At 51.7% G+C, this 13,993-nt stretch overlaps 4 protein-coding genes across 4 annotated transcripts; 2 read left to right on the plus strand and 2 right to left on the minus strand.

Moving 5' to 3' along the window:
• The first annotated feature begins 183 nt into the window (after nucleotides 1-183).
• Nucleotides 184-6,727, plus strand: BO86DRAFT_391660 (trifunctional fatty acid synthase subunit FAS2). Its single transcript, XM_025672644.1, has 4 exons — nucleotides 184-323; nucleotides 383-1,154; nucleotides 1,220-6,165; nucleotides 6,221-6,727. The coding sequence occupies exons 2-4, from the start codon at nucleotides 632-634 to the stop codon at nucleotides 6,329-6,331; spliced, it is 5,580 nt and encodes a 1,859-aa protein (XP_025524440.1). The 5' UTR covers nucleotides 184-323; nucleotides 383-631; the 3' UTR covers nucleotides 6,332-6,727.
• A 1-nt stretch (nucleotide 6,728) lies between these two features.
• On the minus strand, nucleotides 6,729-10,767 carry BO86DRAFT_450209 (N2,N2-dimethylguanosine tRNA methyltransferase). The gene is made up of 3 exons (XM_025676776.1): nucleotides 10,376-10,767; nucleotides 9,625-10,283; nucleotides 6,729-8,924 (listed from the first exon to the last, which is right to left on the minus strand). Exons 1-3 carry the CDS (start codon nucleotides 10,605-10,607, stop codon nucleotides 6,870-6,872), a joined length of 2,946 nt encoding a protein of 981 aa, XP_025524441.1. The 5' UTR covers nucleotides 10,608-10,767; the 3' UTR covers nucleotides 6,729-6,869.
• A 90-nt stretch (nucleotides 10,768-10,857) lies between these two features.
• BO86DRAFT_438105 (putative C2H2 finger domain protein) lies at nucleotides 10,858-12,242 on the plus strand (the record flags this gene model as incomplete). Its single annotated transcript, XM_025676106.1, has 3 exons — nucleotides 10,858-10,881; nucleotides 11,249-11,275; nucleotides 11,354-12,242. The coding sequence occupies 3 exons, from the start codon at nucleotides 10,858-10,860 to the stop codon at nucleotides 11,963-11,965; spliced, it is 663 nt and encodes a 220-aa protein (XP_025524442.1). The 3' UTR covers nucleotides 11,966-12,242.
• BO86DRAFT_391664 (pyruvate dehydrogenase (acetyl-transferring) subunit E1 beta) lies at nucleotides 12,205-13,866 on the minus strand. Its single transcript, XM_025672645.1, has 4 exons — nucleotides 13,502-13,866; nucleotides 13,310-13,433; nucleotides 12,939-13,225; nucleotides 12,205-12,878 (listed from the first exon to the last, which is right to left on the minus strand). Exons 1-4 carry the CDS (start codon nucleotides 13,750-13,752, stop codon nucleotides 12,407-12,409), a joined length of 1,134 nt encoding a protein of 377 aa, XP_025524443.1. The 5' UTR covers nucleotides 13,753-13,866; the 3' UTR covers nucleotides 12,205-12,406.
• Nucleotides 13,867-13,993: the final 127 nt, after the last annotated feature.

Here is a 13,993-nt window from a genome sequence, read left to right on the forward strand (position 1 = left end):
CTCTGGAATTTTATCGTTGATCGCTTCGATTCTCATCCACTTTCTTTGGCACATATCTGGATCGAGGTCAGTCGGCGATTCCCATCTCCCTCCCACCCACCCCCTCCCTCCCTTTCCCTTCTCCTCCCCCTCCCCTCCCTCTTCTACCCCCACTGATAGTGGTCCTGAACTGGGGGTGAGTATTTCTTGTTCCCACCCGGAATTGCCGTGGATCAATTTTCATTTTCCCTTCCAGCTACCCTTTCCCGCACGCGCTTGGCTGCCTGCTCAAGCACTTTGAGTGGTGCCAGAACCCAACCGAAAGAAATCAAAACAAGCTGAAGGTTCAATTAGAGTACTATTGGCATCGGAATCGATTGGACTGACCTGTTCATATTTCTAGTTAGGATTGAACCAACACCTATATTATCACTTAATGATTCGCATCTTCCTTCCGTTGCCCTAACTCCGACTTGTACTGTTCTTCCCTCAACAACCTTCTGGTGTTCATCCTTTGCCTGGCCGCCACTTCTCCCCAACCAATTGAGGCAGAGACTGAAATCAATCCCCGATCCTGGTTCAACCGCTTGAAGTTGACCTTCTCCATACCCCCATCTCTACGTGGGCATATCCTTACATCCCCATCAACAATATGCGTCCCGAGATTGAGCAAGAATTGGCCCACACCCTGCTGGTTGAGCTGCTGGCCTACCAGTTTGCCTCCCCAGTGAGATGGATCGAAACGCAAGATGTCATACTTGCAGAGAAGCGGACAGAACGGATTGTTGAAATCGGCCCCGCGGATACACTCGGTGGTATGGCAAAACGGACTCTTGCCTCGAAGTATGAAGGATACGACGCCGCTACTTCCGTGCAACGCCAAATACTTTGTTACAACAAGGATGCGAAGGAGATTTATTACGATGTCGACCCTGTGGAAGAGGAGGCCGACACTCCTGCAGAGCCCGCCGCTGGGATTCCGGCCCCCGCTGCTCCGGCCGCTGTTGCTGCCGCTCCTGTGGCAGCCGCTGCTCCGCCTAGTGCTGGACCTGCCGCAGCAATTGAGGATGCTCCTGTCACAGCAGTGGATGTCCTTAGGACATTGGTGGCGCAGAAGCTTAAGAAAAGCCTGTCCGATGTGCCTCTGAGCAAGGCCATCAAAGATCTTGTCGGAGGTGGGTACCTGCAGGAATCCCCTGAACAAGATGGGTTTAAACTCGTACTAATCTGGCGCAACCAGGTAAATCCACACTTCAAAATGAGATTCTTGGAGATTTGGGCAAGGAGTTTGGCTCTACGCCTGAAAAGCCGGAGGATACCCCCTTGGATGAATTAGGTGCATCCATGCAAGCCACATTCAATGGTCAATTGGGCAAACAGTCCTCTTCTCTCATTGCCCGCCTGGTATCATCGAAGATGCCGGGTGGATTCAATATCACTGCCGTTCGCAAGTACCTGGAGACGAGATGGGGTCTGGGTTCTGGCAGGCAGGACGGTGTGCTCCTCCTTGCGCTTACAATGGAGCCGCCATCTCGCATCGGTTCGGAACCCGATGCCAAGGGTTATCTCGACGATGTGACCAATAAATACGCTGCCAGTGCCGGCATAAGTCTGTCGGCTCCCACCACTGGAGGGGATGGCGGCGCCGGCGCCGGCGGTATGCTCATGGACCCCGCCGCTATTGATGCCCTGACGAAGGATCAACGCGCTTTGTTCAAGCAGCAGTTGGAACTCATTGCTCGCTACTTGAAAATGGATCTGCGCGCTGGTCAAAAGGCGTTCATCAACTCTCAAGAGACCCAGAAGACGCTGCAAGCGCAGCTAGACCTTTGGCAAGCCGAACATGGCGACTTCTATGCCTCTGGCATTGAGCCAGCGTTCGATCCTCTCAAGGCCCGTGTCTACGACTCCTCGTGGAACTGGGCTCGCCAAGATGCCCTGAGCATGTATTACGACATTATCTTTGGAAGACTCAAGGTTGTTGATAGGGAGATTGTGAGCCGCTGCATCCGTATCATGAACCGGTCAAACCCTCTCCTTCTAGACTTCATGCAGTATCATATCGACAACTGTCCCACTGATAGGGGTGAAACGTATCAGCTAGCAAAGGAGCTTGGTGAGCAACTTATCGAAAACTGCAAGGAGGTCCTTGACGCTGCTCCTGTCTACAAGGACGTCGCTGTTCCTACCGGACCTCAAACCACTGTCGATGCCCGAGGAAAGGTCGGTTACAAGGAAGTCCCTCGCGCCAGCGCCCGCAAACTAGAGCACTATGTCAAGCAGATGGCTGAAGGAGGTCCCATCTCGGAGTACAGCAACCGCGCCAAAGTGCAAGATGACCTACGCAGTGTCTATAAGTTGATCCGCAGGCAGCACCGCCTCTCCAAGTCTTCACAGCTACAGTTCAACGCTCTCTATAAAGAGGTTATTCGCGCCCTGAGCATGAATGAGAATCAGATTATTCCACAGGAGAACAGCAACGGAAAGAAGTCTGGCAGAAACAGTGTCAAGCGCAATGGTAGCCCTCGGTCCGGCAAAATTGAGACCATCCCATTCTTGCACCTGAAGAAGAAGAACGAACATGGCTGGGATTATAACAAGAAGCTCACCGGTGTCTATCTCGACGTTCTGGAGTCAGCAGCTCGATCTGGTCTCACATTCCAGGGCAAGAATATTCTCATGACTGGAGCTGGTGCCGGTTCCATCGGTGCTGAGGTGCTGCAGGGCCTGATCAGCGGTGGTGCGAAGGTGGTCGTCACGACGAGTCGATTCTCTCGTGAGGTCACTGAATACTATCAGGCCATGTACGCCCGCTATGGCGCTCGTGGCTCTCAACTTGTCGTTGTACCCTTCAACCAAGGCAGCAAACAAGATGTCGAAGCACTCGTCGACTATATTTACGACACTAAGAAGGGTCTTGGTTGGGATCTGGATTTCGTGGTCCCATTTGCTGCCATTCCGGAAAACGGTCGGGAGATCGACTCGATCGACTCCAAGTCTGAGCTGGCCCACCGCATCATGCTCACGAACCTGCTCCGACTTCTTGGTAGCATCAAGACACAGAAACAAGCCAATGGCTTTGAAACCCGCCCAGCCCAAGTCATTCTTCCCTTGTCTCCCAATCACGGCACTTTCGGAAATGATGGACTGTACTCGGAGTCGAAGCTGGCTCTGGAGACTCTTTTCAATCGCTGGTACTCGGAGAATTGGAGCAACTACTTGACCATCTGCGGTGCCGTCATTGGCTGGACGCGCGGTACGGGGTTGATGAGCGGTAACAACATGGTTGCTGAAGGCGTTGAAAAGCTCGGTGTCCGTACCTTCTCCCAGCAAGAGATGGCCTTCAACCTTCTTGGTCTTATGGCACCCGCTATTGTCAACTTATGCCAGCTTGATCCTGTCTGGGCTGATCTCAACGGCGGTCTTCAGTTCATCCCCGATCTTAAGGACCTCATGACGAGGCTCCGCACTGATATCATGGAGACTAGTGATGTCCGCCAAGCAGTTATCAAGGAAACCGCCATCGAGAATAAGGTTGTCAACGGAGAAGACAGTGAGGTCCTTTACAAAAGAGTGGTCGCCGAGCCCCGTGCCAATATCAAATTCCAGTTCCCACAACTCCCTAACTGGGAGAAGGATGTTCAGCCCCTCAATGAAAATCTCAAAGGCATGGTCAACCTTGACAAGGTGGTTGTTGTCACCGGATTCTCAGAAGTCGGCCCCTGGGGTAATTCCCGTACCCGTTGGGAGATGGAGGCCTACGGCAAGTTCTCCCTCGAAGGGTGCGTCGAGATGGCTTGGATTATGGGTTTAATCAAGCACCATAATGGTCCCCTCAAGGGCAAAGCCTATTCTGGGTGGGTGGACGCGAAGACTGGGGAGCCTGTGGACGACAAGGACGTCAAGCCCAAATATGAGAAGCACATTCTGGAGCATTCGGGCATTCGACTGATTGAGCCTGAGCTGTTTAAAGGATATGATCCCAAGAAGAAGCAACTTCTCCAAGAGATTGTTATCCAGGAAGATCTCGACCCCTTCGAGGCATCTAAGGAAACTGCTGAAGAGTTCAAGCGCGAGCATGGTGACAAAGTTGAAATCTTCGAACTGCCCGAATCGGGAGAGTACACTGTGCGCCTCAAGAAGGGGGCTACATTGCTTATTCCCAAGGCCCTCCAGTTCGATCGTCTCGTTGCTGGCCAGATTCCCACTGGCTGGGACGCCAAGCGCTACGGTATCCCAGACGACATCATCGAGCAGGTCGACCCAGTCACACTGTTTGTTCTTGTCTGTACTGCGGAAGCAATGCTCTCTGCTGGTGTCACCGACCCTTACGAATTTTACAAGTATGTTCACCTGTCTGAGGTCGGTAACTGCATCGGTTCCGGTATTGGAGGCACCCACGCTTTGCGAGGCATGTACAAAGACCGCTACTTGGACAAGCCCCTCCAAAAGGATATTCTGCAGGAATCCTTCATTAATACTATGAGCGCTTGGGTCAACATGCTTCTGCTGTCCTCTACCGGCCCAATCAAGACCCCTGTTGGTGCCTGTGCCACCGCAGTTGAATCTGTCGATATCGGCTATGAGACGATCGTGGAAGGCAAAGCTCGCGTTTGCTTTGTTGGTGGATTTGACGACTTCCAGGAAGAAGGGTCGTATGAGTTCGCAAACATGAAGGCCACAAGCAATGCGGAGGATGAATTTGCCCACGGCCGCACCCCTCAGGAGATGTCGCGCCCCACTACCACCACGCGTGCGGGTTTCATGGAGTCACAGGGTTGTGGTATGCAACTCATTATGAGCGCCCAGCTGGCTTTGGACATGGGCGTGCCCATCTACGGTATTATTGCCTTGACAACAACCGCTACGGACAAGATCGGACGATCTGTCCCCGCCCCCGGCCAGGGTGTTCTCACCACCGCACGGGAGAACCCTGGCAAGTTCCCGTCACCATTGTTGGATATCAAATACCGCCAGCGCCAGCTTGACCTGCGTAAGAAGCAAATCAAGGAGTGGCAAGAATCAGAGCTGCTTTACCTTCAGGAGGAGGTGGAGGCTATGAAGTCCCAGAGCTCTGAGCCATTCGATGAGTCGGACTATCTGCAAGAGCGGGCTCGGCACATTGAGCGAGAAGCTGTCCGACAGGAGAAGGATGCCCAGTTTAGTCTTGGCAACAACTTCTGGAAGCAAGACCCCCGTATCGCTCCTCTCCGCGGTGCCCTTGCTACCTGGGGCCTTACCGTCGACGACATTGGTGTTGCATCCTTCCACGGTACCTCTACCGTGGCCAACGACAAAAACGAATCTGATGTCATTTGCCAGCAGATGAAGCATTTGGGACGCAAGAAGGGCAATGCGCTGCTGGGTATCTTCCAGAAGTATCTTACCGGACATCCCAAGGGCGCTGCTGGTGCTTGGATGTTCAACGGCTGCTTACAGGTTCTTGACAGTGGCCTGGTCCCAGGGAATCGTAATGCTGATAACGTGGACAAGGTCATGGAGAAGTTCGATTACATCGTTTATCCCAGCCGTAGCATCCAGACTGATGGTATCAACGCTTTCTCAGTCACGTCGTTCGGTTTCGGTCAGAAGGGTGCCCAGGTCATTGGAATCCACCCCAAGTACCTGTACGCAACTCTGGACCGGACACAGTTCCAGACTTACAAGGCCAAGGTTGAGGCCAGACAAAAGAAGGCTTACCGTTACTTCCACAACGGCCTCATTAATAACAGCATCTTCGTCGCCAAAGACAAAGCCCCCTATGAAGATTCTCAACAGAGCAAGATCTTCCTCAACCCCGATTACCGCGTCGCGGTTGACAAGAAAACATCGGAACTCAAGTTTCCTGCAGTCCCTCCAAAGGCTAGTGACAAGGGAACTGAGAGTACGAGATCAATGATTGAGTCTCTTGCGAAAGCTAACGCCGCCGAGGACTCGAAGGTCGGTGTCGACGTTGAGAACATTGAGGGATTCAACATCGAAAATGAAACCTTCATCGAGCGAAACTTCACTGCTAGCGAGCGGGAGTATTGCCTGAAGGCACCGTCTCCCCGTGCATCATTTGCTGGTCGGTGGAGTGCCAAAGAGGCGGTTTTCAAGTCCCTGGGCGTTAGCAGCAAGGGCGCGGGCTCTCCGCTGAAGGACATTGAGATCGTCACTGATTCAACTGGTGCGCCTGCTGTTCAAGTAAGTTACCACTTTTAACTTGTCATCTTCGCACCCGACGCTAATATGTTGCTAGCTTCATGGTGTTGCTGCTGAAGCTGCCGAGCAGGCTGGTGTCAAGCAAGTCAATGTTAGCATCAGCCACAGCGATACGCAGGCTGTCGCGGTTGCCGTGTCGAAATTCTGATCTCTCGGCGAGCGCATATGCTGCTTTGATTTAATGGGAGTGTATTGATCATTTTCATGTTTCTTGACCACATATTCATACAGATAGATTAATCCGGGCCCGGCTTCCATCGGGCCAATCAGCCGGATCTTCCTTTTAAGTCTTTTGCCTTCTTTATCGTTGGGCTATATCTCGAGCAACAGTAGCACATACAAAATTACCCGCTCTTGATACTCGCAAGTGAATACTCAATCCTGTTCGATTGACTCACATTTGTATTCGTCAAGATCACCTAGGTGTCAAGTCGAAGTACTGATACATGGAATGGTATAGCACCTGACACGACTTGGTAAAGCAAGGAAGATAGTTCACTTAGAGCCTACAGTTTACGAAAATGCAGACAGTCGATTAGGGTCTTATGAGTAGCGTCCCCTTTGAAAGATAAACCCAATTCATGCTGCAGATGATGTTCGAAGTAGAGGAGTTCACTCCCATATAACGACGTATTGCCTAATCTAATGACCATGCGAGAAGAGGGGACCAGGATCAACGGCGTTACCTACCCTCTACCAGATGCTCTACTCAAGGGACCCCAGTTTTCCCGAGGGTTAAGCTGATATCGAACAAGACGCTTTCTCGTTGAGAGCTCCTTCCCTAAAGCCTCATCAAAAACCACTTCCAAAGTGCTAGGATGAGGTCTAGCTGTGGCTTTGACCCGGGCCAGTGAGCTTTGACCAGAAGTAGACGCTGTGGAATCGCGATGGCCATTGCTCTGTGTATCGCGTACCGATTTAGTCTCTGACGCTCGATGGGCACCGGCCCGTGTCAAAGCAGCTTCAAGCCTGCTAACTACATCCGTAATATTGTGCTCTTGCTCCATTACCATCTGAAGCTCCTTCTTCAATGAATTTAGCAGTTGCTGATCCTGGTCACCGTCTGTGGGGATTTTTCGGCATTTCGACATGATCACTGCGCCAGGACTTCCGGGTCTGAGAGCGCCCTCCTTGACAGGGGACTTCTGTCTGACCCATTCCCGCATAATCTCCCAAATCACATCCCAAGGGGCATCAGTCCGAATTGTGTTTGGTTTCGCATGGGTGCGAGTCGCTCGATAGCCCAAATGTCGAAGTGCTCCGCGCATCGCATCGATGGAAATGGTAGCAGTACGAAGAACTTTCGATATCGCACTCAAGCTAAAATAGAATGGGCTTTTGTCACTTAAGGCGGGGTCAACCCGTGGAATAATGGCAGCAGTTCCGGCTTCTACCAACGGTGCATCGGTAGTCTTCTGTGAGTTGTTGGCGTCGCCAATGTCGAGGTTCAAATCTTCTTCGGATGCCGTTGTTAGCATTCCTTCAATTCTGTCGACAGTTTGATAAACATCTCGGTCTAGCTTGGGAAGCATATCAAGGATATTCTGAATGAAATGTGGGTTGTGAAGTGGACCGGCCCACATTGGACCCCCTACATGCATCTTCGAACCGCAATGTTCACAACGGGAGTCTGAAGTTGGACCCTGAGCAAAACCAAAATGAGGAAAAGGCTTTCCTTTTTTGTCAAGCTTCTGCTTGGTCTGCGTCAAAGGCTGGGTTGACCATGCCCCGCAGCCCTCGTCGCAATTGAACACCGTCATCATATTGCCAGAAACGAACTTGACCTGGGCAGGGGAGCGATGAACCCGGACAAAAACTCGCGCATAAAAATCGATTGAGAGAGATAATAGGGGCTCGATTGCAAGTCCATACTTGGCGGCAGACATTGCAATTGAATGCAGGATCAGGCGCAGTCCCCCTTCGTGGCAATGTGGTCCTTTGACCGGAACGCCACCATACAAGGCGAAAGCCTTCTCAGGATACCCATGCGAAGCCCACACTCCTGCATCAGTACAAGTCACACAAAGAAGGCCTCCATCTTTTACTGCCTGGACCGCAGCGTCCAGGAAAGGTGAAGCAGTGCCGTATGGATCCAAATCAATAACATCGAATTTGCCAGAATGGGTTACCGCGTCCTGAAATTTATCTTGCTCCAAAAGGCTGTACATGAAGACGCGTGCATCTCCTAAATTAGGGCGGATACGCTCCTCGAGTTTGTTGTATTCGACATTCGTCTTCATTGATCGAATAGCAGACTCTGAAAGGTCGTTTGCAACGACGTAGGAAGCAAATGGGATCTCCAAGGCATAACGTAGCGCACGCAAGCCTGTAGCAGAAAGAGCATCTAGGATTGTGAATGACGGCGCCATAATCTCTTCTGAAGGCAATTCGGGAATTGTTGCAGAGGCGGGCTCAATTGTCTGTGCACTTTGGTCCTCTGGCTGGGTGCCTTCGTCCTCTCGCTTGCGCTTCTTACTCTTTGTCCCACCACTTTCTGCTAGCCTCTGTCTTCGTTTTTCCGCCTTCTGTTTCTTCACGGCCAAGACATGCTCCCCAAAGGCCCGGATTGCGAGAACGCTAAGGTCTCGATTGAACTGCTGAATCGGGTTGTAGAAAACGGATTGAGATTCATCGTCAGCCTTGAGATCCTTCCTCGTGGCCTTAGAGGCAGCGTCTTGAGAGGGAGGGTTCAAAATATACGCCTTTCCTTCTTTTACTGCTCTAAATTCCGTGCCAGCGTACTGAATCAATTGCTCCGAGGTGTCCATGGCGCGAACTTCAGTATGGAATTGGTGCGGATGAATTCGCCGAACGGGGGCTGGCGTATTCACCGTTGGGCGCAGAAGAGAGATTGACAGAACAGTAGGAACTGAAGCTTGAGAAAAACAATCGACGGGTCTAAAACGAGCAAGGACAAAACCAAACAGGCTCATTGACTGACTTGGACGTCACAGAGAACAAGTAAAGTAGAGAGAGAATGGAAATTCTGGGGGAAGTGAATTTTTCTTTTTTTTCCCCCGGGGAGAGTTTGAATGGTATGGTACAAGCTCCCGGCGCGGCGCGGGAAAATAGAAAGAGGCGTGCGGCGGGCGGTCCACTCTTAAACCATCAGGATATCCAGCAACCTGAGCCCGCTTAAAGGAAGTCTATGTTAGACAATGCTCATGTGAGGCACTATTCTACCGCCGCCGCCGTCGTCATCGTCGTCGTCGTCATGTCATCATTATTATTATTGAAACCACGCCTATCCGGGTCGCATTCTGTCCGAAGACATCCAATATATTATACACAGAACCCACGAACAGGCACGGCTCATATCCAGGGTCCGATAATGGGAACTTGATTGTAGATATCGTTCCATCCACTGGCCTCCCACCCAGAGCCCTGACCGGCACGGCCAATGACTCCCAGAGCGCCAGCCAGCCAGATAGATGCTCCCACTGCAGCGATCGCATTTACAGTCCACCACATTCTCTTTTGTCTGCGGCATCGTTGCTCACTTCCAGTATAGCCAAGGTACCCTTCGAGAGATCCCTTTTTGGAATTGTGCTGCTTCCGGAGGGTCGTAACCTTCCAGCCCATCCACGAAGCCCACCCACCAACAAAATGCCATACTCCAGCAGCGACAAAAACCAGATAATAAATGTTCCAGAAAACCGGAGACCGCGCAATGCCGTGAGCCACATAGCCAAGCCCCACTCCCGAGCTTCCTCCGTCGACCAGGATCGGACTAATTCGATTGACGAGGACGTGCACACCAAGTAATGGAATGAGCGAATACCCCAAGCGTGCCTGCAGGCTCATCCGTGGCCAGAACGTGAGCGCATAACGCTGGGACCGGGTTTCTGCGCCATAGAGTCGGGCCCGCCGTGAGGAGCGGATATTGCGCAGAGCGATGCCGGAAAGGACATGAACCAAAACCGGCACAGTCAGAACAACATGTTCAAGTGACGGGGATTGATAGAGGGGCCTGGTGAGCAACAGATAGTTTTCGCTTGCGCTTACGGAGCGGGTCGCGAGAGGAAGTATTGAGGTATTGGCAAGGTGCAAGGCAAGAAATAAGCTGGGCGGATACGTCGAGTATCGCTGAATTGCAGATACTAACGATATTCAGAAAGCAAGGCATTAGTCCATGCAGGGTCAATCGCGACGGAAGGCTAAGTAAGATGAAGAGGCAACGGAGGAGTCGTACACCATGAATCCCAGCTATGCCCGCGGAGACCTAGGCCGAGAGACGGCGGTGCGCTCATGTTCTGGCTCAATGAATCTTGAGACAGTTTAAGCGGCTCCGGGGAATATTCGCCGCGCTCAAGGTCTGGAAACTCATCCTCCACCGGAGAAGGGTCGATTTCTTGCATGGAAATGAGTGAGCGGGTATCGATGTCCTCCGGCTTGTGCGAGAGGCCGTCTGGGGCGGAAGCCATGGCGACAGGAGCACCAGGATAAGTTGAGTATGTGTGGCAAGGCAAAAAAGGGAGATGTCAATTGATTCAACACATCATGTCGTAGGACTAAACGTGGGCGATTTTCATAACCAGTGACGAGGTTCAAGAACTTGAAGGAGAGGGAAAACAGACGTTGAGTTGATGGTTGTACTGTACATGCATAATTTGAAGCACGATCATTGGCTTGTAAGTTACGCGTACCGATCGTTGACGGGTATTTTTTCCCAACATGAGCACGACACAGGATGTGCAGGTATCGTCCGCGGACGTCGGTCCGTATTTCCTACTAATACGTTCTTTAGCTGATTGGAAGGAATAATGGTAATTCGAACTCTTGCATACATTTTACAGAAAGCGAGTTCCGACATACGAGTACTTCCATACTAGCACTACCATTCCAGCAGTGCTCAAAGACCTCAAGATAGGCTTGGCAGACTTTCCACTTGGTTGCAGTTGCCAGTGATTCAGTACAGTGCTATTACGCTATCATCATCTTGTTCCAAGATGGCGCCTGCAAGTGCCCGCGACATCCTCTCTCTCCTCTCGGGTCTTGATCCAAGGAGCGATCCTTGAGATCGAAGACAGGGCTTTTTTTTTCTGACAGAAACATCCTTCAATAGCGCGGCTTCACCAATCCTACTCCCAAGGTACGACCCTCCGCCTATCCATACCTTGCCCACAACCTCGGCTGCTGTTGACTTCGTCTCCTACTTGCTTCTCACCAGACTGAATCGGCGCGCTCCGCCTTGAACTCTTTCACCTGCACACTGTGCAACAAATCCTACTCCCGCCACCCCGAATATGAAGCCCATATATCATCATATGATCACCAACACCGCAAGCGCCTGCAGGATCTCAAACAGCTTTCCCGGGATCCGAACGCTGCGGAGAAAGCAAGACGAGCAGAGCGGAAAGCTGATGCGGAAGCCGGCCTAAGGGTACTAGACACCCACAAAGGTAGTCCCTCAACAACCGGAATAGCTAGCGGAAACGGCCTCAACTCTGAGGGTGGGGGAGGCTTCAAGAAAGGAGGTTTCAAAAGCTCCTTCACGGCAGTAAAAGGACCCGTTGCCCCAGGTGCGCCTACCAAGAAGAATGTTCTAGGGGGGGATGACGATGATCATGAAGACTCCACTAAGCCGGAATACGCATATTCGGACAATCACACTCGGAAAACGACAGCGAAACGCCACAGTCCCCAAGACAGACAAGAGGAAAGCGATACTGAATGCGAAGTTGCCGATGCGGTTTATTATAATCCTCATCACCCTACAGGTTGCTACCACGGATGTGCAGGGAGTAGGACGGACAATCGAGCTGAAATAGAAAATGTTTGAAAAAATGCAATGCTTCGACCTTTACGAGGCATACGGTTTAGGTGGTATTTGATTACTCATATATGTCACCTGTCCCTCTACTTGTGGGTGTGGTTTAGGCGGTCTTTCCTTTCCACCAAACTGTGAATATCAACGTGTATAGGGTATGGTATCTTCACCTACACGGTACATTTTGGTGACTGGACAACTACAGAAAGAGTTTTGAAGCACTAGCGCATGAAGAGATCTATAGGAACTCGGTCATCATAAGTTGTTGTCTAAAAATGCAAATTGGAATTGGTTCTGTTGTGTAGTCGTACAAAATTCAGAGCACATGGGAAGGCGGGGCGAGATGGAATATTGGGAGTGATTGCCAACAATCACGAGATGCTAGGCACACGAGGCTTTATTATCTGGGGTTGTTCTTCAACAGCGCTTGTTCTTCACGTAGATCGGACTATCTTACAAGCGCAGCAGCTTGGCGGCCTGGTTGACAATGGTGTCTTCCTGGGGGAAGCTCATCTGCTCCAAGCCAACGGCGTAAGGAGTAGGGACCTCAGCACCAGTGACACGGACAGCGGGTGCAGTCAAGTAATCGAAGCCATACTCCATAGAGAGAGCAAGGATCTCAGAAGCGACACCGAACATGGGGAAACCGGACTCAACACACATGATACGGCCGGTCTTCTTAAGGGACTGAATGATAGTCTCCACGTCAAGAGGCTTGACAGAACGAAGGTTGATGACTTCGGCCTCCACACCGTACTTCTGCTTGAGTTGGGCAGCGGCGTTGAGCGACTGACCGACACAGCGGGAGAGAGAAACAATGGTGAGGTCCTTGCCGGGGCGTTCGATCTTGGCCTTGCCAATAGGAAGAACAAAGTCACTCTTCTGGGCGGCCTCACTCATGGGGAAGGCCTGACCGTACAGAAGCCTGTCGACCTCTGTCAGTACTGACAAAACTTGGTTGGTTGGTTGTTAATGGGTGACCTACTCGTTTTCGAGAACAACAACGGGGTTGGGGTCACGAATGGCAGCCTTCAGCAGACCCTTGGCATCTTCGGCGCTCCAGGGAGAAACAACCTTCAAACCAGGGATGCTACCGTACCATGCGGAATAATCCTGAGAGTGCTGAGCAGCGACACCGGCAGCAAATCCATTAGGCCCGCGAAAAGTGATGTTGCAAGGTTGAATTCCTCCGGACATATAGTGCGTCTTGGCGGCGGAGTTGATGATCTGATCAATGGATTGCATGGCAAAGTTGAAGGTCATGAACTCGCACTAGAAATAAAAAAGAGGTAAGTTGGTTAGATACGCGCGTCACACGGTTTGCTCGCCTTTAGCTGTCCATTGATGAAGACTCACGATGGGGTGCAGGCCGGCAAGAGCGGCGCCGACAGCGAGACCAGTGAAGCCAGCCTCCGTAATCGGGGTGTCGATAACTCTCTTCGGACCAAAGCGGTCCAGCAGACCCCTCGTCACCTTGTATCTGTAACATTTGAGCCAGGTCAGACAGGGAACCTTCGGGCAAGATTGATGAGAAAGGGATTCACGCACGCTCCGTTATACTGCGCGACTTCCTCGCCCATAACGAAAGTTTTCTCATTGCCCTCAAGCTCCTCCGCGAGCGCCTCGTTCAGAGCATCACGAACTGTGACCTCCTTGGTACCATTTTCGGTGGCGTAACCCCGGAAGCGCAGGACGGAAGGTGTGCAGGTAGTTTGCGAGAAAGCCGGGCGAAGAGGAGTTGAGGGGAGGCGCGAGGGAAGCAGACGAGCTGCTGGGCGGAAAAGTCGGGGAGCAGCCATGGCCGAACTGGAGAGTTGGGTTAGGGGATTGAGAAAAGTGATCGATGGTCTCTGAGAAGCGAGAGAAGGAGTACAAACTAGAAGAAACAATCGGACAGCACCTGGAAGAGCCTCGTAACTTGTCCAACACGGGAATCTGGACGTTCAATGAGAGATGTGGTTTTTGGTGAGAGCTTCGAGAAAGACTGTTGGGCCTGGGGCTGGCTGACTAAGTTAGTATTCTCACCGGCGCCTTCTTCCG

Source organism: Aspergillus japonicus (genome assembly GCF_003184785.1).
Source record: "Aspergillus japonicus CBS 114.51 unplaced genomic scaffold BO86scaffold_56, whole genome shotgun sequence".
Lineage (NCBI taxonomy): Eukaryota > Fungi > Ascomycota > Eurotiomycetes > Eurotiales > Aspergillaceae > Aspergillus > Aspergillus japonicus.

What these genes read in the sequence shown, in the direction of transcription:
- BO86DRAFT_450209 (XM_025676776.1), bottom strand. Translation starts at nt 10,607, where the DNA reads ATGGCTTCCGCCCCAGACGGCCTCTCGCACAAGCCGGAGGACATCGAT. An exon ending in GCATAGCTGGGATTCATGGT is followed by an intron (nt 10,284 to 10,375) that starts GTACGACTCCTC and finishes GAATATCGTTAG; the next exon opens with TATCTGCAATTCAGCGATAC. An exon ending in CTGTAAATGCGATCGCTGCA is followed by an intron (nt 8,925 to 9,624) that starts GTGGGAGCATCT and finishes CAATTGATTCAG; the next exon opens with TACGCTGGCACGGAATTTAG.
- BO86DRAFT_391664 (XM_025672645.1), bottom strand. Translation starts at nt 13,752, where the DNA reads ATGGCTGCTCCCCGACTTTTCCGCCCAGCAGCTCGTCTGCTTCCCTCG. An exon ending in GTCGCGCAGTATAACGGAGC is followed by an intron (nt 13,434 to 13,501) that starts GTGCGTGAATCC and finishes CAAATGTTACAG; the next exon opens with ATACAAGGTGACGAGGGGTC. An exon ending in TTGCCGGCCTGCACCCCATC is followed by an intron (nt 13,226 to 13,309) that starts GTGAGTCTTCAT and finishes TTTTATTTCTAG; the next exon opens with TGCGAGTTCATGACCTTCAA.
- BO86DRAFT_391660 (XM_025672644.1), top strand. Translation starts at nt 632, where the DNA reads ATGCGTCCCGAGATTGAGCAAGAATTGGCCCACACCCTGCTGGTTGAG. An exon ending in CATCAAAGATCTTGTCGGAG is followed by an intron (nt 1,155 to 1,219) that starts GTGGGTACCTGC and finishes TGGCGCAACCAG; the next exon opens with GTAAATCCACACTTCAAAAT. An exon ending in CTGGTGCGCCTGCTGTTCAA is followed by an intron (nt 6,166 to 6,220) that starts GTAAGTTACCAC and finishes ATATGTTGCTAG; the next exon opens with CTTCATGGTGTTGCTGCTGA.